At 48.2% G+C, this 24,397-nt stretch overlaps 6 protein-coding genes across 6 annotated transcripts; 2 read left to right on the forward strand and 4 right to left on the reverse strand.

Annotated features, from left to right (window-relative positions):
* Positions 1–3,917: 3,917 nt before the first annotated feature.
* CLUP02_00373 (uncharacterized protein) lies at positions 3,918–7,092 on the reverse strand (the record flags this gene model as incomplete). Its single annotated transcript, XM_049279423.1, has 15 exons — positions 3,918–4,019; positions 4,114–4,262; positions 4,346–4,473; positions 4,505–4,657; positions 4,736–4,944; positions 5,004–5,275; positions 5,335–5,436; positions 5,500–5,573; positions 5,663–5,766; positions 5,849–5,922; positions 6,039–6,172; positions 6,243–6,316; positions 6,367–6,518; positions 6,771–6,814; positions 6,989–7,092. 15 exons carry the CDS (start codon positions 7,090–7,092, stop codon positions 3,918–3,920), a joined length of 1,875 nt encoding a protein of 624 aa, XP_049135380.1.
* A 72-nt stretch (positions 7,093–7,164) lies between these two features.
* On the forward strand, positions 7,165–10,800 carry CLUP02_00374 (heavy metal translocating P-type ATPase; the record flags this gene model as incomplete). Its single annotated transcript, XM_049279424.1, has 1 exon — positions 7,165–10,800. The coding sequence occupies one exon, from the start codon at positions 7,165–7,167 to the stop codon at positions 10,798–10,800; it is 3,636 nt and encodes a 1,211-aa protein (XP_049135381.1).
* Positions 10,801–12,408: 1,608 nt separating this feature from the next.
* CLUP02_00375 (FAD binding domain-containing protein) lies at positions 12,409–15,879 on the forward strand (the record flags this gene model as incomplete). Its single annotated transcript, XM_049279425.1, has 1 exon — positions 12,409–15,879. The coding sequence occupies one exon, from the start codon at positions 12,409–12,411 to the stop codon at positions 15,877–15,879; it is 3,471 nt and encodes a 1,156-aa protein (XP_049135382.1).
* Positions 15,880–16,634: 755 nt separating this feature from the next.
* CLUP02_00376 (glucose oxidase) lies at positions 16,635–19,068 on the reverse strand (the record flags this gene model as incomplete). Its single annotated transcript, XM_049279426.1, has 8 exons — positions 16,635–16,664; positions 16,741–17,420; positions 17,487–17,582; positions 17,653–18,135; positions 18,220–18,346; positions 18,410–18,696; positions 18,767–18,799; positions 18,861–19,068. 8 exons carry the CDS (start codon positions 19,066–19,068, stop codon positions 16,635–16,637), a joined length of 1,944 nt encoding a protein of 647 aa, XP_049135383.1.
* Positions 19,069–19,652: 584 nt separating this feature from the next.
* On the reverse strand, positions 19,653–20,087 carry CLUP02_00377 (uncharacterized protein; the record flags this gene model as incomplete). Its single annotated transcript, XM_049279427.1, has 1 exon — positions 19,653–20,087. One exon carries the CDS (start codon positions 20,085–20,087, stop codon positions 19,653–19,655), a length of 435 nt encoding a protein of 144 aa, XP_049135384.1.
* Positions 20,088–22,866: 2,779 nt separating this feature from the next.
* CLUP02_00378 (uncharacterized protein) lies at positions 22,867–23,166 on the reverse strand (the record flags this gene model as incomplete). Its single annotated transcript, XM_049279428.1, has 1 exon — positions 22,867–23,166. A coding segment is annotated over one exon (300 nt), but the record flags the coding sequence as incomplete, so codon positions are not given.
* Positions 23,167–24,397: the final 1,231 nt, after the last annotated feature.

Consider the following 24,397-nt stretch of genomic DNA (forward strand, 5'->3'; position numbering starts at 1 on the left):
CCCTTTTCTGTTTTTAGTAATACTATTATTGGTATAACGATGCCCGAGTATTTAGTAATGAACTTTTAATAGAAGTTATAGAACTCTAGGAATACTTAGATATCCTTAATAGACTCTAGCGCCTTTTAATTAGCGATCGTTCGTACTCGCAACGAGTTAATCTCGATTCCTTTTAGTATAATAACATAACTTAAGAACTCGACCCTTTTTTAATAAAACGAGTACTTTAATAGTTTAGTAAAAAGCCCGTATAAACGTAAACGTCGGAGGACCTTTTTAATATCCTCCGTATACTACTCCTTTATTATTAAGTAAATTATTAAATCGTCTATATATACTATATAATAAGTATTTAGTAAGTCGGCGAGCGCTCGGTAAATATATACTTAGAACGTCGCGGGTGCGTTCGTTAGCCTAAAAAGTATAATAGTATACTTAAAGTAACCGTATTAGCTCCGGAACGCTATTTTCTATCGGTCTTCTTTTTTAATTCGGATATAGTAGTAAGTATCCCTAATATCTATTTTTAAGATCTATTTTACTCTGCGAAGCCTATTTAGGAGCTCGCTAATAAGTGGTAGTAGGTATCGATTTTTTATAGTTACCTTATTTAGCCCGCGGTAGTCTATATAAAGGCGCAGCGTGCTGTCCTTTTTTAATACGAAGAGGATCGGTACCTTAGCCTTACTAACTAAAGGTATAATACGACCGTTCGCTAGGTTCTTAGCGATATACGCGCAAAGCTTATTAAGTTATTTCTCGCTTAACGGATAAATAGGATTATATAGTAGTTTAGTATCCGGAACTAGGTCGATAGAGTATTTTGCCCCACTATATAACTACGGTCCCTTTACCGACTGCTCGTTAAACGTTTCTATTTCTAATTAAAGTTCTAGTAATAGACCCCCTCGTAGTTTAGTCTCTATTACCCCCGCAATGCTTCTTATAGTAACGATATATAATATATATACCCTCTCGCAATTTTTAACAATATTGCGAGCTATTACTTCTAGTTCGGTAACCGAGATAGGCTCGTATAACTATATATTCGTTACTATATTAATGCAAATGCCCTCTTAGCCTATTAATAGTTACGATAATAAGAGGTTTACTATTCTTTTATCCCTATTAACTACGGCAAATAGTTACCGAATCTTCCTTAGCTACTTATAGTAGTTAATAAAGAAGAGCGTTAACTAGTAAGCTTTCCCTTAGCCTACGGCTTTATCCTAAAAGTCCTTTAACGAGGGAGCTATAGTAGTAGCCGGGGTTAACCCTAAGTAGGTTACGAGCCTAGTGCTAATAATATCTATTTCGGAGTATATATCTATATTAACTTTTACTAGCCTTTTGGTAATACTTCGTAGAACTATCGCCCTACCCTTCGTAATTATTTTTATCGGTACCCTCTTAATACTTAGCGTAAGCGTATCGGGTATATTACCTACGCTTACTCGTTTTTTAATAAGTCGACCTTTATAACTCTTAGCTCGGTAGTAACCTATTAAATAGTTACTAACGTTAGCTTCGATTAGGGGTACGTCGGCTTATCGTCGCCCCTACCTCCCGACTTATTCTTCTAGTACTTACTAGATATATAGCCTATTTTATTATACGTAAAGTACTTAATATTGCTATTACGACGCTTCTATAATAGCTCGGCGCGAGCACTCTTATTATATAGCTTTTATAATATTACTCTTAGTAAGTCCCTAAAGCCTAGCCCCTTAGAGCTCTCCTTACTCTTTTTTTTATAAAAGGGGGATATTCGATACGGTTATTTTAATAACGGATATAGCCTCTTTTTATTATCCTTCTGCGACTAGTCGCCGCCCTTTTACTAATTTAACGATTATAGTTTATTAACCTCGTAGGCTATATTGCGTGCTCTCTTAATTAAGACCTTATAACAAATTAGATCGTCCTATAGCTAAAATAGTAATCTAAAAAAGAATTAGTATACTTCTACTTTCGAATTTTTTATATTTTTTATACCTAAGTTATAATAGATCGCTAACTACTTAGCGAGGAACTAAGTAGGGGTCTAGCCCTTTTTTAGCCTCTTCGTCCTTAGCTCTTTACGGTATTCCCGTTCTTAAGTCTCGGGGTTTACGTATTATTAGCGAATAAACGCTAAGAAGTTACCCTAGGAGAGGGGATCTTAGAGGCTCTTTTTGTAATTATGCTATTACGTTTATAGCAATAGGGATATCTTAAATAGGGCCTATTTAATATATTATTTTATAGTGCTTTTTACGCGAAGCTTATTACCTACTTCTATAGTAATAATCTAGTCTACTACCTAAGCACTCGTAAACTCTTTTCTAATCGGTTTATAATTATAGAAAGGAGGCTTTTTATATTCTTATTAACCTAGATACGTCGCTAGCCGCTCGGTAAGCTATTAGACGAGCTCTTCGTATTAACGCCGTTCTTAGTTTCGATCTTTAACTATTATTTTTATCGTTTTATAAAAGTAGGTTATTATTAGGCCTATGGGGTTTACTGAACTAGCTATTTTAGTACTACCCGCGCCTTTATATATACCTTAACCTCGTACGTCTAGCGATCGGTTATTAATAAACGCCCCGTTTATAACGGATAGGGTCTTTGGGGTGTTAACGGGGTGACTAGCCCGTGAGGGTAATCTGCCCCGATTATCTTCTTTGTCTAGCTCTTCCGTAGACGCTAGTATTCGGGTAGGACTCGCCCTATAGTAGGCTCGTTCTCCTAGACGGAATAGGGTTAAGTAGTCGACTCCGGATAACTATAGCTCGTCGGCGCTAACGGCTCTTTATTAACGACTAGGCGTTATTTTATTAGCGTTCCGTTCGTTTCCGTAATTTATTATTACCTATACTAATTACTCCGTAGAGGTAGAAGTTTTAGAATTATAAGAGATTAGGCTATAAGTACTTAACTAGCGAGGCTATAATATAGGTATGGGTATATTATAAGACTAAAGCTTATAGAGTCCTTCGTAAGGGCTCTGCTTCTTAGAAAGTTCTTTTGTAATAAGATCCGTATACCGGTTACTAAGTTATCGGCGTCCTATCGCCGGCCGTATCCCGAATCTATTACAGATAAATATTTTATTATATTACTTAGCCCCTAAATATCTTAGTATTCTCGCCCCTTAAAATATATTACTATAATAAGCTTATAAATTACGGCCTCTAGCTTAACTTAGTACTAATTAAAAAATAGAACTTTTTTTATTATTATTTTTAAGCCCGAGTATAAGCGCTTATAAAATAGAATATATATACTAATTAAAAAGTAATAAGGCTATATTTTATTAATATATAATAGCCCCTATTTAATAAATTTATTATTATAGCGTAGCTTATAAATATTTTACGAGTACTATTATAAGAGCTTTTATTTTTAAAAGTTTTTAAAATACCCCAAGATTATAATATTATTACTTTTAAAAAGTTAAAAGACCTTAGGAAGTATTAAAAGCTTTAAGTACGAAGTAAGGGCGAGGTTAATTACGATTCTATTATTTATAAGTTAATATTAATAAAGTAAATAAGTAATTAAATACTTAAAACGTAGCCCTAGCTAATACTTAGTTAGTTATTAAGTTACTAAAGGCTTAAGTATAATTATATAAGCTAATTACAAAGGTAAAAGTACGGTAAGATTTAAATAAGTAATTTATATAAATTAAGGTTATTATAAAAGTAAAGAGTGAGGCTAAGGCTCGCTCGTAGCGCCTAATCGCAGTTTTAATACTTATAATTAGTATAAAAAAGCTTAATTTATTAATATATATTTAGAATTTTAAATTTAGTAGCGTTATATTACTAATAATCGAATTCGTAGTCATGAGGTCGAAAAATCGAAGTCTGGAAAATCGTCTAAATTGGGTAATCTGTCGTGGGGGGTGATCCGTCGTGTGGGGTGGGGTCTTATTCACCAAAGAGCAAGTGTTCAGTGCGCCTGTCAGCTTTTGCCCAACGCCGTGGTGCGGCGGCGTGCCGTGAGCCTGTCGCATACTGCGTACGCCTGGCCTAGGTGCGCGAGAACCCGCCCCCGGACTCGTGGACACGGGCCGTGGCAAAGGGTCGCCTCACGCCAAGGTCAAATGACTTGCATCCCTGCCACCCTGCTCTCCCAAGGGCCATGGGCCATGCCCCGCGCGATTGTGCCTACTGCAGAACCATGGCCGCGTCGCGAGACCGAGGGCTCCGGCTGGGCGAACCGCGAAGTCACGGGGAAGTAAGTCTGCCTACCGTCATCGACTGTGCCTGCACCTATCCGAACGAGTATCCAGACGGATACCAAGGTTGATTCAATGTGGCTTGGGCCAACCGTTCGCTTTTCCCTCGTTTCCCACCTTGCTGGTAAATACTCCATAGAGCTGTGTAGGTTTGTTCGTGATTAGGTATTTTGTCTTTCTTTTTGAGTTGGTCCACATTGTTGACTTTGAAGGTGTTGGCAAACCTAACGGCCGTTGATGAGTTGCTGCGCCGTGTCCTCAGCCCCAGGCTCTCACCCAGAAGCATGGGCTATTTGCCAAGATGCTCGCGAGCATTGTAGTTGCCGGTGGAGGTCTCGGCAAAAGGCAAATGGCAAAAAGAGGAAAAGCATACAAGTCCTATTGTCCCTTTGGATATGCCAGGCCTTGGCTGAGTAGCCTTTGAAGTATCTGTATCCGTAGTCTTTTGATGACGCTTATAGCGGAGCTCGCGGCTCACACGGCGATGCCAAGAAATGCCTTGAGCACCCAGTATCTGTATCGATCCCAGCCCCACACGCATCGTGACTTTGAACTTCAATAGTAGGTATGTCGATCGCCGCATTATTGCCAATGGGAGGGCCGTGATGCCAAGACGAGGAAGTTGGGCATTTGATCTTTGAGGTGGTCGTAGACTTTGCAGCGTTATGAGCCCGCACTGCCCCACTGTCGCAGAGATGCGCTGACATGGGATTCAGCTGAGTTGTGTGCGCTTGTGATCGACGCGATGATGCTCCAAGCCCCTCCATAAGCCGACAGAGGATTTAGCTCTGATGAATATGGACATGCTTGAGATTGCTTCTCGCATAGTGCACGCCAAAGGGGGTAAATGCAGTGTTGTTCGGTGCTCTCGAACTGGAAGCCTCTGACACGGCCTAAGCGGTTGATCCGATGTCGACATAGCCTTCAGGCTCATCCCGCGTCTGTTCGCCGACCTCAAGAATGGATACGGCAGCATGCTATCCGAAGTTTCCCTGTCTCGACTTTTGCCGAATGATATTGCACGGCCGTAGAAATTGTTCCAGAATTCTTCGTTGGAGCATGTTAGAGATCAGTGCAGTCTGCTTTGACGGTTGGCGATGGCTGACTGGTCAGTTTTCGAGGGCGAAGCTTCGGCAGCATAGGGGCGCAGTGGTCATGGTGATTGGAGCAAGCGAGAGGCCGGGTTTGTCGCGACCACTGGAATCCTTCTGCGGTATGATCAGCGAGCAAGAATAGAGGTACACATATTCCCTGACAGGTCTATATCGAACGAAGTCGAAGTATCGATTGGTGGAAGTTGCCCTTGTTTGTGTCATGGAAATAACATAGAGCAACAGTATTGTGACTCCATCAACGTGTCAGCCGCAAGCTGTGTTACCCAGGCATCGTTCTGTAAGAGGTTCATGGTGGCGCCCTCTGGATTGTTTGTTCCACCCAAGCACGCGAGTGAGCCAGCCCTCGCGGAGGTTACTGCAGTCTCTGGCAACGACTTGTCTTGGAGTGCAGCCTGACAGATCGACAGGAACAGACATGGGTAGCTGAGAGGCGATCCGCCCAGGTGTTATGTCGAGGATGAGTGAGCAATAGCAAGTGCAGCTGCGCTTAGGAATCGGGGTCCACGTGGATCTTGCTGCGACTAGCGGCTAGCGCGATGCGGGGGAGACGCCATAGACGCTGTCCGCTGAGGTTTGCCACTGGAAAAAAGAAGACGGAACATGTATAGATCTAGTACAGATCGATTGACAGCGGGTGTGGTATAACGGTACGAGATGGAGATGGAATGTGGTAGATCAGAAGAAAAAGGTGTCACCCATAGTGAATCTAACGAAAGGTTGAACAATGATTTCTAATGTCCAAGTCTTTAACGGTTCCATTGCTCCTTGGCCTCTCCTATTGTAAAAAGGGCAGGCGAAGAACTGCAAGTTTCCTTCGTGCCTTCCATTGCTTTCTGAATGTTGAAGTGGAAGGCTCCGGTATGTTGCAGTCTGTGTATTCGAATACTCAGTGCCCAAACTGCAGGCACGCTCGGTTTGGCGTGTCAAAGTCGGGTGCCTGTGGTGCCTGCCCCTTGAGGCACGCAAATGAAACCTGGACGGACCCATTGTGAGCAAATTACGTCACGCGTGTGTCTTTGGTACCTGAACAGACAGTGCCAACACAGTAGCTGTCCACCGAGATACGACAGTGCGATCACCGTGTTCCTGCAGAAAAAGTGGTGAGTCGCTGACTCTGATACCTGAGAATTCTGCACCGCACAAAACGCGCATCCCCAAAGAGGCAAAGGGCCACTCTGTTCAGCATTTCAAAGCAGCACAATTGCCGCGCTGTAATTACAAAAAAGTAGAGTCAAACACCGAATGATCAAGAAACCTAGGGGCCAAGGTAAAACCATCGTAGCGTTCTCGTAAATATTTCATCTTTGCCTGGCAACTGCAGTCTTTTTTTCCGGGAGTGCTGCATCAAAGGGACGTGGCATCAATCCATCGCGTCGGCATTCGTTTGGAGAAAAAAAAAATCTCGGACACCGAGCTTTGAAGCAAACTGAACATCGTCTGCCCAGGCTCATCTATCTGCTGTTCACTCGGCCTTTGATCACACCAATTTTCCTTACTTCTACGCTTATTTTTTTCTTCAGTCCTTCGTATCTATGCATCCCCCTCACGCATATCTCAAATAAGAGAAAAGACAAGGACGGGTATCTTACTAAAACCACCTGTAGCTTTCTCCGAAAGCTGGCCTGAGCTACTGCAAAACTCACACCTTGGTTTCAACTTTCGCGTCCAAGTCGCCCTCCCGTGAGCTCCCTCAACATTCCACTCAAGGCTGCCAACGCATCTACCATCCCTCCACACCGGCTCTATCATTCTCAATACAAAAAGGACGGCGGCGACAACAACTAGCAGGAACACCGGCCACTGAGCCATCGGTCCGTGACGATGGACGACGGAAGGCATCCTCGCATCACCACCTCATTTCTGCTCGCCAACTTGCACTGCCCATCATGCGTCTCTTCCATCCAGCAGGCTCTCCGCGAGTCCTCCAGTCACGATGTCATCTGGGTCTCACCAAACATTGTCACCTCCGTCGTCACCATTGAACACAGACACACGCCAACCCCCGATATCACCATCCGGTGCATGGCCAAGTCACTTCAAGATGCCGGCTTCGAGATTTGCGGTGTCACGACCACGGCTGCCACCGAATTCGACATGGACACCATCACCTTCACCCAGCCTGATTCTGGTGTCATGGACATCAACGCTGGCGCTCACAGCGGCGGCGCCCTCGATGGCCTGCTCTCCTTCGCTCCGAAGTGGTCTTCTGATTCACCCGAGGCCCAGCGGGAAGCCCACCTGCTCAACTGCAAGCAATGCCGTGATTCAGAGGATAGCGGTGCTTCAACCGCAGACCTATTAAACTCACACGTCAACAGTGTGCGCAGCTCGCTCTACAATGGTCTCGACAGTGTCACAGCAATGGCCTCAGGAGGCTCAAAATGGAGAGTCACGCTCTCTGTCGGTGGTATGACCTGCGCGTCCTGTGTCAATACTATCAGCGAGGAACTCAACAAGCAGGAGTGGATCGACAATGCCACTGTCAACCTGGTCACCAACAGTGCCACGGTTGATATCAGAGACAAGTCCAACGCATCAAAGGTTGCGGAGGCCATTGAAGACATGGGCTATGATGCCAGTCTTGACAGCGTTACGGAATACGCAGAGCCTGGCGATGACTTCAGCGGAGACGAAAGCGACGAAAAGAAATGGCGAGCTACTGTGGCGATTGGCGGCATGACCTGCGCTTCCTGCGCCAACACCATCACGGAACAGCTGAATAAGAAGGACTACATCTCCAACGTTGCAGTCAACTTGGTGGCTAACAACGCCACTATTGACTTTATCGTTGAAGGCAAGCAAGACGACATCGTTCAGTCCATTGAAGATATGGGCTATGATGCGACACTGGACAACGTATCAAAGGTCAAGACTGAGAATAAGGGCGCGCAAGAGAGGACGGTCCAGATCTCAATCAAGGGCCTCTACTGTCAACATTGCCCCAGCCGAGTAACGCATTCTCTCACATCCTTCACACACCGGCTAAAGGTTGTTTCCAAACCCACTCACGAGAAGCCACTCGTTACCGTCAAGTACACGCCCAGCGCGCCTTCGTTCACCATTCGGCAAATCCTATCCGCCATCGATGCCGCCGATCCCGCCTTCAAGGCATCGATCTACCACCCGCCCAGTCTCGAGGAGCGCTCAAAACTCATTACACAAAAGCACCAGCAGCAGCTCCTTAGACGAGTCTACTTGACGTTGGTCATCGCCATCCCGACTTTCATCATTGGTATTGTTTACATGAGTCTTGTCTCCGACACGGACAAGGGCAAGCACTACCTCATGAAGCCATGGGCTCTGGGCATCAACCGAGCCCAGATTGCACTGTTCGTCCTCGCGACGCCGGTTTACTTCTTTGGGGCCGACGTCTTCCACAGCAGAGCTATCAAGGAGATTAGGAACTTGTGGCGCAAGGGCAGCAAGACACCCATCCTTCGTCGATTCTACAAGTTTGGAAGCATGAATATGCTCATGTCGCTCGGGACAACCATTGCCTACCTTTCTTCTATTGGCCAGATGATTGCTGCCGCCATCAACAGACCTGCAAAGGTTGACGACACGCAGTTTTACTTTGACTCCGTCGTCTTCCTGACCCTTTTCCTGCTCCTGGGCCGTCTGATCGAATCGTACAGCAAGTCGAAAACTGGCGACGCAGTCGAGATGCTGGGCAAGCTGCGACCCACCACGGCTATCCTCGTCACCAAGGACTCCATTGGTAAGACCACCGACACCACTGTTGGCGTGGACATGCTCGAGTACGGAGACGTTGTGCGCGTGCCTCACGGTGCGTCGCCCGCCGCAGATGGAATCGTGGTGCAGGGCGAAGGCAGCTTCGACGAGTCCAGCTTGACAGGCGAGTCTCGCCTCATCAAAAAGGTACCTGGCGACGAGGTCCACGCAGGTACGGTCAACAAGGATTCCGCTATCCAGGTACGCATCACAGGTGCAGCGGGCGCCTCCATGCTGGACCGGATCGTCTCCATCGTTCGAGAGGGTCAGACAAAGAGGGCGCCGATGGAGCGCGTCGCCGACGTGCTGACGGCCTTCTTTGTCCCCATCATCACCCTGATTGCCGTAATCACATTCTTCACGTGGTTGATTCTCGGCTACGCAGGTGTCCTTCCTCGAGACTACCTCGACTCAGAGGGCGGATGGGCTGGCTTTGCGCTTCAGTTTGCCATTGCCGTCTTCGTCGTCGCCTGTCCCTGCGGTCTCGCTCTCGCAGCCCCCACAGCCATCTTTGTCGGCGGTGGTCTCGCGGCCAAGCATGGAATTCTCGCCAAGGGAGGAGGCGAGGCGTTTGAAAAGGCTAGCAACGTGGACGTGGTTGTCTTTGATAAGACGGGCACGCTCACCGTCGGCGGTGAGCCAAAGGTCACGGACGCCGGACTCTACCTCGAGGGGAGCAGCCTCGAGCGTGGCATGGTTTTGGCCACTTTGCGAGCGGTTGAGGAGAACAGTAGCCACCCTGTGGCAAAAGCCATCGTCTCCTACTGCACCTCGCAGACGGACGCCTGGGTCGACGTCGACAGCATCCAGGAACTGCCCGGCAAGGGCATGAAGGCCACGAACCGCGGAGCGAAGCCCGCCGAGGCATTTGACATGATCGTCGGCAACGAGTCGCTGATGCGCGATCACGTTGTCCACTTTGACGAAGGCGTGACGTCTCAACTGCAGAAATGGAAAAGCGAGGCTAAATCGGTCGCCTTGGTCGCTACTAGACCTACTGCTACTCCTTCTACCGGAACGTCAGATGACCACCCCTGGACCCTCGTCGCGGCGCTTTCTATCGCCGACCCCATCCGGCCTGAGGCAATCCGTATCATTAAGGCCCTCCACGAGCAAGGCACCCGCGTCTGGATGCTCTCGGGCGACAACGTCGTGACGGCAAAGGCCGTCGCGGACCTGGTGGGCATCGACCCGGACAACGTGCTCGCCGAGGTGCTTCCCTGGGAAAAGGCGGACAAGATCACCTACCTGCAATCGGTCCTCAAGGCGCGGGCAGGAACCGGGGGCGGGAGCGACGAGCACACGGGAAAGCGCGCCATGGTGGCCATGGTGGGCGATGGCATCAACGACTCGCCGGCGCTGACCAAGGCGGACGTGGGCATCGCGATCGGCAGCGGCAGCGACGTGGCTATCTCGAGCGCGGATTTCGTGCTGGTGACGAGCGACCTCCGGGCCGTGGTGACGCTGCTCGCGCTCAGCCGGACCGTGTTCAGGAGGATCAAGGTCAATTTCGGATGGGCTGTCATCTACAACCTGCTGGCGATCCCCATTGCCGCCGGGTGTTTGTACCCGATTGTCGTGAACGGCGGGCGGCAGCACGTGCGGCTGGATCCCGTGTGGGCCAGTCTCGCGATGGCGCTGTCTAGTATCAGTGTCGTGCTGAGTTCGTTGGCGTTGAGGAGTAAGGTGCCGTGGCTTGGGTTCCGGGCGAAGAAGATTGAGTAGGGAGGGTATGGCGGTTGTGCCGTGTATTACCACTTTGTTTGTTTACTAGAGGATACCTATGCGCTGGATAGAAAAGAGCATTGTTGATGGTCATTGAAGAAAAGTTACAAATACGATGAGATGCGCTTCACAATTTGAGTCTCAAATCCCTATGCTCGATCTCTTTGCAGAATAGCATTGGTGTGCTGTGCATATTGATGTGAAGCGAGACCAAATTAGTCGAGAATTATATGCGACACGCAAAAACGATAATCTCATGCGAAGCCCCAAATTAGATCTTACCAACTCAAAAGACAAAAATAACCGGAGAGATATGGTTATCCCATAACTTCAACAACTGCATCTAAAAATGGGTTAGGCATCTACCTTGGGACAAAAATATGGCGAAGATGTCGGTCTCCCGTTGTAAAGGACGGACAGCAATTGAAGTGGAGACTGTCCGGAGACGGCGAAGAGAAGTGGTCATGGGACGACAGGTATAAGATTCCAGCAACAGAGCAGTTGAATAGCATCTGGACCAATCATTCAAGCAATTGCTCCTTTCAACCTCATTGTTTTGAGTTGTTCTAACCATGACATCGTGATCTGTCCTTCAAATACGGACCGAACGACATGATTGGGCACTGACTATGGGAGCTGGTGAGTATCAGTATGGGGTGTAGTTGAATGGTGACGACGGAGAGCGGAAGCCGATGCCGTTACCGAGCGGATACCGCGTCCGCCGATTGCCGGGCAGGCCGACCGACAGCCTTGAATCAATGACACGGGCAGTGAGAGCATGAGGCGTGCCCGCCACCGATGAATGTAAAATGGTCAGAATCTGGGGCGAAAGAGGCTTGCATTTCCGGATGGTCGAGCACGCAATTCTGAGCCCAGACCAAAAGATTGCGGATTTGGTAAGCGGAGGTGCCCTGGGTGCACCGGTAGGCCCAAGGGAACGTGGAGGGAAGGGACGTCGAGTGGATCGGAAATGGTGCAATGTGGGGCCGTTGCAGACGGGTCCCGGTCGCTCATTGGCGCGCGATGGCGCAATTGTCCCCTAGTCGCAATTCTCCAAGCTTCAACAATTTCCAAACGCGAACAAGCAGCAGCAGCAGCAGCAAAGCAGACAGCAATGCGCCTGCCACCAGACAGCAAGATGCCTGACAAATGCCCGTCTCTTATTGCCTGCTGTAATGGAGTCAATGGAGTGCGCTTCTCGGTTCCCGGTGCTGGCTAGCTAACCGTGCTTGAAAGGTGAGTGCCGGCTAGAGGGTCTCCTTTGCCGGTCCTGCTCTCACTTTTTTTTTTTATATGCTCGGAACCTGTTCGGAGTCTCCCTAGACGAGAACATCTCTCGAACTTCTACCTCTCTTCCTTTTTTTTTTACCTCTCCTCACTTACAAACCTCAAGGTCCTCCTGGAACGAAGAAGCTCATCTCTCGTTCAGGTTGACGCAAGTGACTTGTACAACTTGCTCTTGAGTGTCCCAATTGTCTCTCAGTAGCAACCATTCTCTTGCGAGTGGTGAGGCTCTGTCTTCTGGTCCTCCGTGTATTTTGGACCATCTTTAATCACATATTCTTTGCTGTACTTATTCTCAATTCGTCCTCTCCAAAACCTCCCAAGATGCAGTTCAAGCAGCAAGAGAGTACGGGCTCTGCGGCCGTCGTTGACGCGAAGTCGTCGCCCTCGTCCGCCCCTCAGAAGAAGGCCTCTTCCACCCTTCCCTTTGGCCAGCCCGTGGCCCTCTCCTCCATCTCCGGTCCTACCTACGTGACGGCCCAGCTCCTCGTCCAGCAGGTCGCCTTCCTCCTCTCCGACAAGATCTTCTCCTACTCCGCTCCCACCTTTGACCTCGACGTCGCCGCAAAGGCATGGGCCGAGGCCAAAGAGCGCAACATCCACGGCGAGACCACCGACCTCGTCCAGCTCCAGACCAGGACCGGCGCCGGCGCCCTCGCCCTCGGCTACATCTTCAGCCCCGACTTTGATCTGGCCAAGAGACACCTCCCCCAGACCCTGCTCGCCCCTACGCTGAGCTTGAAGAACCTCCGCGGCGCATTGGACCAGCTGAGCCTGTTGTACGGCGTCGCCTCCCCCTTCGTCGCCCACGTCGCAGCTCTCGACTACGATGCCGCCAACGGCCTCGTCTCCGACTACGACACCGCGCTGCGCACCGCCGAGGACCTTGGCCTCGGCTTGGTTGCCAGCTCCAGCGCCTACGAAACTCAGCACATGGCCCTCTTCGCCACCCTCATGGCCGCCCTGATGCCCACGCTGCACATCTACGATGGTGTCAGACTCGCCCGCGAGACCTCTCGCGTCGTTGGCGCCCTCAGCCAGAGCGGCATCGCTGACCTCTACAACAACATCACTTCCGAGTCCACTGGTGTCTCTGAGAGGGCCGCGATCTCTTCCAAGGTCGCCGGCCTGTTGGACGTCTTCAACAAGCACCTCGACCCCACCGAGGACCACGAGAGCCAGCACACCGCGCTCCTGGCCACTCTCATGACCGCCCTCACCCCCAACCTGGGAGTCGAGGACGGCGTCAAGCTCGCTAAGCAGACCCTCAAGGCCTCGGACGCTCTCAACAAGAAGGGCGTCGCCGAGACCTACAAGAAGATCTCCAGCGAGGTCCAGTCCCTGAACAAGAGACTTGACGACGCCGGCAAGGTCGTTGAGCTCCTCAGACTCTTCAACAACGAGCTCGGCACCGCCTACAACCTGTTCGAGTACCACGGACACGACCAGGCCGAGGCCGTCCTCGTCGTCTTCGGCAGCGCCGAGACCCAGCTCGCCAAGCAGGTCGTCACCCGCCTCGCTGCCGACGGCGCAAAGGTCGGCGCCATCAACGTCCGCGTGTACCGCCCCTTTGTCGAGGAGGCCTTCCTCGCCAGCATCCCCGCCTCCGCCAGGTCCATCTCCGTCCTGGGCCAGGTCAAGGACGAGCTCTCCGTCAACGACGCCTCCCTGCAGTCTGCCCTCTACACCGACGTTCTGACCTCCGTGTCCTTCTCTGGAAAGTGGCGCCAGGACCCCACCGTCTCGGACGTCAAGTACTCCGCCTCGGAGGCCCTGACGCCCCAGGCCGTCGCCGACATCTTTGGCAAGCTCCTCAGCGCCGAGGCCGAGTCCAAGCCCTTCCCCGCCTTGGTGCAGGCGCACCAGTACACCTTCTGGGACGTTGACAACTCTGTCGCCGTTGACTCCCCCGCTGTTGTCAGCAACTTGCTCTCCCGCGAGTCTACCAGCAACGTGTACGTACACGAGTCGTTCGACAACCTGCTTCAGGGTGGTATCGTCCGCACCGATATCCGCAGCTCCAAGAAGGCCATTGAGGCGCCCTACGCCGTTGAGGAGGCCGATGTCGTTGCCGTCGGCGAGGAGAAGCTCCTCAAGGACCTCGATATCATCAAGAGCGTCAAGGCCGGTGGCAAGCTTCTCCTGAACCTCCCCAGCTTCAAGGAGGAGGACATCGAGAAGCGCCTCTCCCCTGTCGTGCGCAAGCAGATCCAGGATAAGTCCATCGAGCTCTACATCCTGGACGCCTCCGCTTTTGCCGAGAAGGAGTCCCAGGCTGTCAAGGTCCTCTTGGAGTTTGCCTTCCTCCAGATCGCCCGCTCCGACATCACCGCTGAGGAGGTCGCCAAGATCGCCCTCCCCGAGGGCTTCTCCAGCACCCTCGCCGAGACCCAGGAGGCCCTCGGCCAGGCCCTGCGTAAGGTGGAGTCTCAGTCCGCCTGGGCCGAGCTCCCCGAGGACGTCGTCGTCAGCCTCCTGCCCGCTACTATCAAGCCCAACAGCTTTGTCGGCTTCGACAAGGAGGAGGTCGAGGAGACCTCCCAGCTCGTCGACTGGCAGGCCGCGGCCAAGGGCCTCGCCTTCAAGGAGGCCTACGGCACCGAGAGCGCCCTGCGCCCGGAGCTGCCCGTCAAGACCCACACCATCACCGTCAAGGAGAACCGCCGCCTCACCCCGGGCAACTACGACCGCAACATCTTCCACATCGAGTTCGACCTCGGCGACTCTGGCCTCACCTACGACATTGGCGAGGCCCTCGGCATCCACGCCGAGAACGACCACGAGGAGGTCAGCGCCTTCATCGAGTGGTACGGCCTCGACCCGGAGGCCCTCGTCCAGGTGCCCGCTCGCGAGGATAACGCCGCCTTCGAGACCCGCACCGTCTACCAGTCCCTGAAACAGAACATTGACGTCCTCGGCAAGCCCCCCAAGCGCTTCTACGAGGCCCTGTCCGAGTTCGCCGCCGACGAGCGCGATCAGGCCGTCCTCGCCAGCCTCGGCGGTGCCGATGGCGCCGCCGACTTCAAGAAGCGCTCCGAGGTCGACTTCGCCACCTACGTCGACATCCTCCAGGAGTTCCCCTCGGCCCGCCCGTCCTTCCACGACCTCGTCCGCATCATCGCCCCGCTCAAGCGCCGCGAGTACTCCATCGCCTCCGCCCAGGCCGTGACCCCGACCTCGGTCGCCCTCATGATCGTCGTCGTCGACTGGGTCGACCCCCGCGGCCGCAACCGCTTCGGCCACGCCACCCGCTACCTCTCCGCCCTCCCCGTCGGCGCCGCCGTCGTCGCCTCCGTCAAGCCCTCCGTCATGAAGCTCCCGACCTCCCCCAAGGCGCCCCTCATCATGGCCGGCCTCGGCACCGGCCTGGCGCCCTTCCGCGCCTTCGTCCAGTACCGCGCCCTGCAAAAGGCCCGCGGCGAGGAGATCGGCTCCATCCTGCTGTACCTCGGCTCCCGCCACCAGCGCGAGGAGTACCTGTACGGCGAGGAGTGGGAGGCCTACGTCGACGCCGGCGTCATCACGCACCTCGGCGCCGCCTTCTCGCGCGACCAGCCGCGCAAGATCTACATCCAGGACCGCATGCGCGAGTCCATGCGCGACGTCGTGCAGTCGTACATCCGCGACGAGGGCAGCTTCTACCTGTGCGGCCCCACGTGGCCTGTCCCCGACGTGACGGACGTGCTGATGGAGGCCATCAACGTCGAGGCCAAGATGAGCGGCAAGAAGGTCAATGCCCGCAACGAGATTGAGAAGCTCAAGGAGGATGGCCGCTACGTCCTCGAGGTGTACTAGTTTCTTTGAGTTATGTGTACTAGACATCTGTTTGGCATATTTCTTTGTATATAACAGGGCTACGGTCCTATCGAAAAGTTTCCTTATTTCTAGCCAGCTTTCTGGATTGAGCAATTGAGTCATTGAATAAGTGTCAAATATTTGCTACACTTTCTGCCATGTGCCATTGTCCTGTATGTGAATGTTACAGTGTATCAGCACACTTGATTTACCCAGTCAACAGCGGAAGAGACTTTCAATAAAACGATCTCAGCCTTTGGAACCTCGAGACACCATCTCCCAATCTTTGTATCTCTACCCTATCAAGTGACTGACACAATCATCTGCCACTCAGTATGCCCAGTACGATGGGTACTAAATAGTATATAAAGTAGGCGTCACGATCGAGCAGATGGCGGTTATAAGCCAAACAGCCGAGTGCATGTTGGCGGGCGGATAGGCGGCAGTGGCGGCGGAAGAGAGCTGTGTTACTGAGATATGGCCGGCTCTTGTCCTATACCGAGTGCTGTTGCTCCAACTCATCGATGACCTGTTCGCTGGTACTACCTTTTCTCCTTGACTCTCTACTTATTCGTTTGGTGATGCACCTCGGGTATCTCGGGAATGGGATGATGAGAAGCATAGCAGTGATGAGACAGCACGGCAACGTATCTGTATATATTGGCCGGTGTACTAAGACACTCCGCCACTGAGTTACTTGCTAATACCTCGTAACAATGAACGCTCACAGACCCGGTCATACTCCGATCAAAGCCTCACGCCCGGGCCTTGATCAAATCAGCAGCCTAGAACATCGTCAGTATACCTCCCCTTCTTTTCACTTCTACACCTCTGCTGATTATCATCATCATCAAGACTCACCTTCTCAGCAACAGCATACACAGTCTGCTGCGTATACGCCCCCGGCAAATCAGGCATCACGCTCGCATCGACAACACTCAACCCCCGGACCCCATACACCTCCAACCCCTCATCAACAACCCCTCCCAACGCCCTCGGCATCATAGCCGCCGTGCCGACAGGGTGAAACGTCGTCGGGCTGATCATCCGCCTCACAGCCTCGCCCAGCGCCTCGTCACTCGTAACATTCGTCCCCGGAACCGTCTCCACGGGCTCGTAGCGCGCCAGCGTCGCGGACTGGAGGAAGTACCGCCGCGTGAAGCGGATGAATTCGATTTGCACGGCGAGATCGGTGGGGTTACTTAGCGCGCGGTAGTCGACGATGGGCTCCGCGAAGAAGGGGTCGCTGGTGTTGAGGGAGATTGTGCCGCGCGAGAGGGGGTGGAGAAGGACGAAGTTGCTCTCTGTGGGGCTGCCGCGGAGGAAGAAGTTGTAGAAGGCGGCGCCGGGGGAGCGGAGGGCTGCTGCGAAGCGGGTTTGTTGGGCTGCGTAGCCTGCTATTACGGTCGGGTTTGTGTTGGGAGGGAGGTGGGCTGAGGGGGATTGGGATTCGTAGGCGGATGTGATGGCTTCGAAGGAGGGGGCTATTACGGGGAAGGGGAGGAAGGTTGCTACATTGCCTGCGCCTATAGTTAGAGGTCCTGGCAGAGGATGAAGAGTGTCAGTAAGGTTTTCCCGATAGGGTCTTTGGGAAGGGGAGGTTGTACCGGTCCTATTGGCTTCGAACTCTGCTTTGGCTTGGTCGATGAAGGTCTGGTTGTTGACGAGGTCGGTCATATCCGGGTGGACGTCAAAGTTGGTGACTTGATGAGAAGAGATGTCAGCAAAGCCCCAACGTTGTATGTCTCTTTGAGGGAATATATCGAAGCTCACATGTAAAGGTAGCTCCGGCACCAACAGGATGGTCCTGGAAATTCTGTCCCACGCCTGGCAAGTCGACGATGACATCGATACCCGCAGCCTCGAGAAGTGCTCTCCCGCCTACGCCGCTGCGCTGCAGAATCTGGGGCGTGTGAATCGATCCCGTGGCCAGGATGACTTCCTTCCTCGCCTTTACGATCCGCGCGCCCTTGGCGATGGTGGAGTTCGCCTCGACGTAGGAGACACCGGTGGCGGTCCGGGTCTCGGCTTCGCTGTCGCCGTCAAAGAGGACCTTGAGCACCTTGTGCCCGGTAATGGTCTCGTAGTTGTCCCGCGCGGCCTGGATGCCGTCCCAGTGACCTCGCCGAGCCATGGACCGCGTCACGGTGGCCGGGTCGAAGGAGGTTGGGTACCAGAAGACGCCTGGGTCGCCGGCGCCCGAGTCGGCGGGGAAGTCGACGCCTTCGATTTCTTTGAAAGCTTCTACTTCGGTCTCTGTTGTTGTGGTGTGCTTCTTGTTAGCATGATGTCATGCGTTGTATTCAACTGGTGATATGGAAGGGAGTGGTAGATAAGTACTCAGCATAGGCCAGTGGAAGGTCGGAAACGAAGCGTGGATGCCGGAGGAGTTGCCCCAGAAGCTCGCATCGTACTTGATGTCGAATTGCTCGGTCAGCTCGGGGGTAGGCGGATGGAAGTTCCACGCCTGCGGCCACATTACTTCATCAGTCACAGTCATCTAAGAAAGAGAGAGAACAGCAAACAGAACTTCAGACGATCGGATTCTTGCCTTTTTGAAGTAAGGTAGCAGGCCATCCCAACTCCATTCTGACTGGTTGCTGAAATAGGACCCCCATCTGTCGTAGTCCTCCTTCTGGCCACGGTGGACCTGCATGGCGTTGACGCCTGTTGAGCCACCGAGCATGACACCGCCAATGACGTTGATCTTGCGGCCGTTGAGGCCCTCTTGGGGTACGGAGGAGAAGTTGAAGGTGTGAGACTGGTTGCGCCAGGATAGGAGGCCCGTTGTCACGGTGTTGACCTGAGACGAGTTGTCTTTGCTGCAGCGTTAGCTCACGCTTTGCTCTCTGGGACTATATTTCTTAGAGAAGAGGCCGCAACTCACCGAATAAACCAAGCTCAATCACTAGCACGGTATCTTGCAAAAGTCCCAGAATCAGCATGGGGCAATGCTTTCTCTTCTTCTGAAACGAACTTACGCTCGCCGCTTTCAGTCAATCGATCCGCGACTGTCAGGCCGGAGGTGCCTCCTCCAACGATGACGTAGTCGTACTCTTCCTTGACATCACAAGCTCTAGGGAGGATTCTCGAGTGAGCGATGGATCGGGGGATACTTGATGAGATAACACCTGGGATATTCGTCAACAAGAAGCCCAAGGCGGCCATAAGGACAGGGATCTTTGTCATTTTGGCTGGCCTCTTTTAGTTCAACAGAATCTAGGCATGGAAGAATAATCGAGGAAATAGTCACGAAGCTGCTATGGATCCAAGATTTTCTCTCTTATATAGTCCCGCTCGAGGCACCTTCGCCTGCATAGGGAGAGGGTCATGCGAGGTGATCTTGGCGCGTTTGCCGCCCATGATAACCTCTGCTGCTCTTCACCCCATTAGAAATGCCAATTCGCGTACAAAAAAACTATAAGTGGTATTGTTGTGTGATTCTGCTTTGGGAGAGCGCCCACGTTGCAGCGCATCATGTTCTGCAGCCATCGTAAAGAGCCTTATTCACGCAGCCTTGGCTCTGTTGTGTCCGGCTTCAAATCATGCCAAGTTGACAAACCCTCTTCCAACTAAGCTTCACAATGATTATTCCGAAAGTCTACCAGCCCTTTTCATAGTCTATTACAGAACCCGAAGACAGCCAAACCACGGCCCGGCTTGGATTTCTACATCTCTCCGACGGACTTAATCTTAAGGAAGGAAAAGACACCGGCGAGGGACTCAAGTTGTTGTTTGCCAGCTGCAGCTCACCTCATCACAGTCGTTACCCCTCATCTTGATACCTTTCTGATCAATAGCATCTCTCGTCTCGCATAACAGGCCGCGTATCCCATGTATGCGGAAACACGGGAGGGACTGCCCAGGCTGTCGGGTAAAGTCGAGGCGTGCCCGAATAGAACGGTCCAGGCGAGGGACAAATCTCGCATTTTGACAGAGGCGGGCTCGGGTCTCAATTCCTCTGGAGCGAGAACACATGCGAGGTTGCGTGCAGAGGCTGCGCCGCTGGTACGCATCGGGTCACGCCATACATTTCTTTTCGTCTTTCCGGGGCGGGGAAGCTGACCGGAGCGATGCGGGCGCCTGGAGCCCTCCAGGCTGTCTTTTCGTTTCCTTCTTACGTTCCGACTGGTAGAAGCTGTTCTTCCTTGTCTTTCGCCTGGTCCGTTCGTCAAGTCGAAGTTGTGCTTTCTGAAATTGTTGAACATTTGCGTATGCTGATTCGTCTTTTGACCATAAGTAGTGAAGAATTTGGCAAATCCCACGGTCAATTCACACAGAAGAATGATTCAACTGTATAGATTCGGGACCTACAACATACAGTTCTGAGGTTCACTTTTCCTAGGCTCTCGTCTAAACTGACATATATACTTGGAGTAGGACCCCAAGTATCACGCTCATTTAACGTTTGCTGCATACGTAAGAAAGAGGGCGCCACGAACATGGCTAGCAACATCATAATCTCTTCTGTAACTAAATGATACTTCTTAGAGTGCTGGTATTATCGACTCAGTAGGAGGAGGTACAAAGTGATTCACAAGAACTACATTCCTCCCATCCTCGCGTCCAAGGCAAAGGCACCAAGCACTCGACCGATAGAAAGACAATGAGCTCTACGTATCACAAGAAGAAGATATAGAAGATGTTATACCATGTTCTTAAACAAGTTCGGAAATAAGTCAAACAAGCAATGCTGCCGTATGAAGCTGAGAGAGTGAACCTACGATATCTTCCTCGCGGTTTCTTCGTGAGCCTTCAGGAGAACCTTTTGCACAGCCAAAAGTGATGAACGTGTAGAATAATCTACGAAACGAATATGAACAAGTCTTTGAATCAACGGCGAATTCTATGGTAGGTGCTTACCGCCTCGCTCCTTCCTAACTCTATGTCCCTCCTTCCTTAACCTGCCTCTGGTACATAAGGAGTCTAATCATCCGTTTCTGTCACCAGCACCCATCCGGCCAATTGGCCGGGTGGTTTATACTCTGACGCAGAGAAGCCAACACAAATACTCCAATGAAGCCGTGCTGGTCCGAGGGGCGCGCTGTTCGAGTCCGGACAGGGGCGTGAATTCTAGCGTAAGTGATCACCAGCCCTTTCCTTCCTTTCCTTTTTGACCTTTTTTAGTTTTGTAAGTGATTAATTCGAACATTTGGCAATAGAGAAATCAATAGTCCATCCTCTGATATTCTGCAGCTTTCATGCTAGGTGAGATGAACTGGAAAATACACGAAGCCAACAAAAGTTCCAAGTTGGTTGGTCATCTGAAGATTCCATCGAGATGCCTGACCGCTGAAAATGCAATTCCTTCTCGATCCTCATTGTGAACCGCCCTGAAAAATCATGTTATAGTCAATTTCCAAGACGAAGGGGAGAAATATCAAGAAAAAGAGTGAAGCTAACCTTGAGCTTCTCCCCAGCTTACTGTGATATCGTGGGACACTTCCAAGTTCGAACCCCCCCGATGGCGATATCGACCACACCACTATCAATTTAGCAAATTATCTCGACAGCAAATCGAAAACAATCTAATACGTTTCATCAATATCACTAGATCTAACGTCTGCCTGGGCCGAAGTGGAACTGAGTCTAGTCAAGTCGACAACTCCACGGGGCAGTGGCTGTGCACCTACCCAAGCCCCTTTTCCTAAAAGTTCGCCCGCCCCCCTTTTGCCTAGGTAAAGAAAGGACTACCACTTTCGAAAACACATCTTATTAGCGTTAGTATTAATCATAAGTTCTGCTAAGGGGGCTATATTAATTAGCTAGGGGGGCTATATCTTACTTTTTCTAACTAATAGGATAATTACGATTTTCTTAGCCACTAGCCTCGTATAGAACTTATTTATATAAACTTATATAATTTAAAAATTATTTTAGTTTTTATTATAATAATTAAGAGATCTTAATAAATCTCGATTTTTATTAATTTTAATTAAAACTTTCTTAACTACGGTTTTTAATTAGCTAACTAAGTTATTAGAACTATAGTTTTATTAGTATTATTAAAATTAAAAGAGGTTAAAATTATTTATTATATCTCTTTATTATTAATTACTAAGCTTCTTTTATTTTTATTACTTAACCTCTATTTATTATTATTATTAATTACGTATTTTACGAGGCTAACTTATTATTATTATTATATTTAAACGCTAATTAATTATAGTATATATTCTACTTAACTAATTATAGTACTAAGTTCTAAGCTCTACGAGGTTATTTAAGTACCCTTATTATTAACTAGGCTAGTATTATTAAGGAAATAGGTATCCCTAAAGAGGGGGGAGTTAGTAAGGTACCATAATAAGTAATATTTTTATTTTTTAAGCACTTATATAAAGTAATAATAACGGTAAGGTCTTTAATATTAAATAGAGTATTTCTAACGTTTTAGTTTAATAATAAAATTAATATAATTTATAAATTAATAAAATAAACTTATTAACGACTAACGTAATTATTAATAAGAGTAAATATATATTTTCGTAAGTAGCTCCTTATGCTTTATAAAATTAAGTAGCTTATAATTATATAAGAGCTAATATTAATTCGTAAAGCTATTAAAATATAATAATAAATTAAGAAGGCGAGGAATTTAGTTAGTTAGTAATAAGAAAAAGGCTCTCTAGTACTAAGTATTTATTAGCTCTAGTATTTTTAGGCTAACCTCTTTAGAAACGGTTCTAAGTTAGTTATAATAAAAGTATTTATAATAAGTATAAGACTTTATTATTACTACCCTCTCTTTATAAATACGGGCCTTATTATATAATATTTCCTTAATTACTTAGGTAACGGTATATAAGTCGGAGTTATTATTAATAATATATAACTTTAGGTCTTTATAAATAGTCTTAGTAAAACTATTAATTTTAATACTAAAGTTCTCATATTAAGAAATAAAATAGTTAGCTTATTAATATTATAAAGGGAGGTAAGTATTTATAATATATTTTAAAAATAAGTCCTAGTTAGTAAACTCTATTAATAAGCGGTCCTAAGTAGCGTTAAAATCGTCCTTAGTATTAGTATATATAATATAAGTTTATAGTTAATAAAAGCTAGTAAGTATATAAAAAATCTCTTAAAGTTATTAACCGAGGCTAAGGGTCTTATTAGCCCGGGCCCTATTATTAAAGTTCTAAATAGCTTTACCTTTAGTAGCCTCCTTATTATAGTTAATATTAAGCTTATTAATAAGCCCGCCGGGGCCCTTTTATTTATATTTAATATTAAGGCTAACGTTCTAATTAATATAAAAAATATAGAGCTAAAGCTAAGTATTAAGTTAGACCTCTATTATTATTAACCTTATTATATTTTTAAAGTTAATAATAGCTACTTTAGGCTACTTAGTATTAATTTTAGCTTAAATAAATTTAACGAACTTAATAAAGAAGTCGTAGCCCTTATAGCGTTTTATTAAAATAAAGCTAAAAATATAATTATATAAAGAGCTAATATTGATAATCTTAATAACTTAAAAAGTATTAAAATATACCCTAAAAAAAGAAGTAAAGTCTAAGAGAAATAAGGAGGTTTCCTAAATATTAGTTCTTACTTAAAATAGTAATATTTTAAACTAGTTAGTCTTATATATATTATTAAACTTAATAACTTTAAAAACCCGCTTTTATATAATTTTATACTAAAAATAAGTTTAAATAAAGCTTATAAGCTAGTTAAGATCTTTTAATAATTATTAAATATAATATTTATATCCTATACTTATTAAAATACTAATAAATTACTAAATAATAAAGTAACTGTCGAGTTCTTTTAAGTAAATTTATTAATAAGTATTATTAATATCTTTTTACTTAATAAGGGACCTAGGCTTAGTATTTTAAATAATAATAACTACTTTACATAACTTAATAACTTTATATTTAAAAATAGTCTTGAGAATGGTTTATTATATAATAATAAGCTTTTAATAAAGCTTATAAATAGAGGGGTCTAAAGAAAGTACGTAGTTATAAATAGCGTATTTAAAAATAAAAAACTATTACTAATTATTAAAAACTTAAATAGAAATAACTTTATATTAAGAGTAATTATTTTTTTAAATAAACGTAGTATAAGTACTAAAATTATAAAACTAGTGGGCGGTATTATAATTATAAGTAATCTTAAAGCGTATAAGTAGTTTAGGCTCTTTTTAATAATTATTAATATTCCGTTAGATTATAATAAAACTATAGTTACGTATATAAGTTTATAAATACTCTTAAAGCTCTTTAATTATTATAATTAATATAAAATACGGCGGGTTAAGTATATTATACTTTTCTAATTACGTAGGGGTAATTAGGTTAATTAGTAGTACTTCTATCGAAAAGTCGTAATAGCTTTACTTTTTGTGGGTAGCGACGGCGAGGTTGAAGTGGGTGGGTTGAAGTGGGTAAGTGGAAGTGGAAGTGGAAGTGGAAGTGGAAGTGGGCAATTGGCAATAGTGGAAATCGGTCGGAATAATCCCTGGCCTCTCATTGGTCGGATCACCTTAGGAAAAGTG

Source organism: Colletotrichum lupini, chromosome 1 (genome assembly GCF_023278565.1).
Source record: "Colletotrichum lupini chromosome 1, complete sequence".
In the NCBI taxonomy this organism is placed as follows: Eukaryota; Fungi; Ascomycota; class Sordariomycetes; order Glomerellales; family Glomerellaceae; genus Colletotrichum; species Colletotrichum lupini.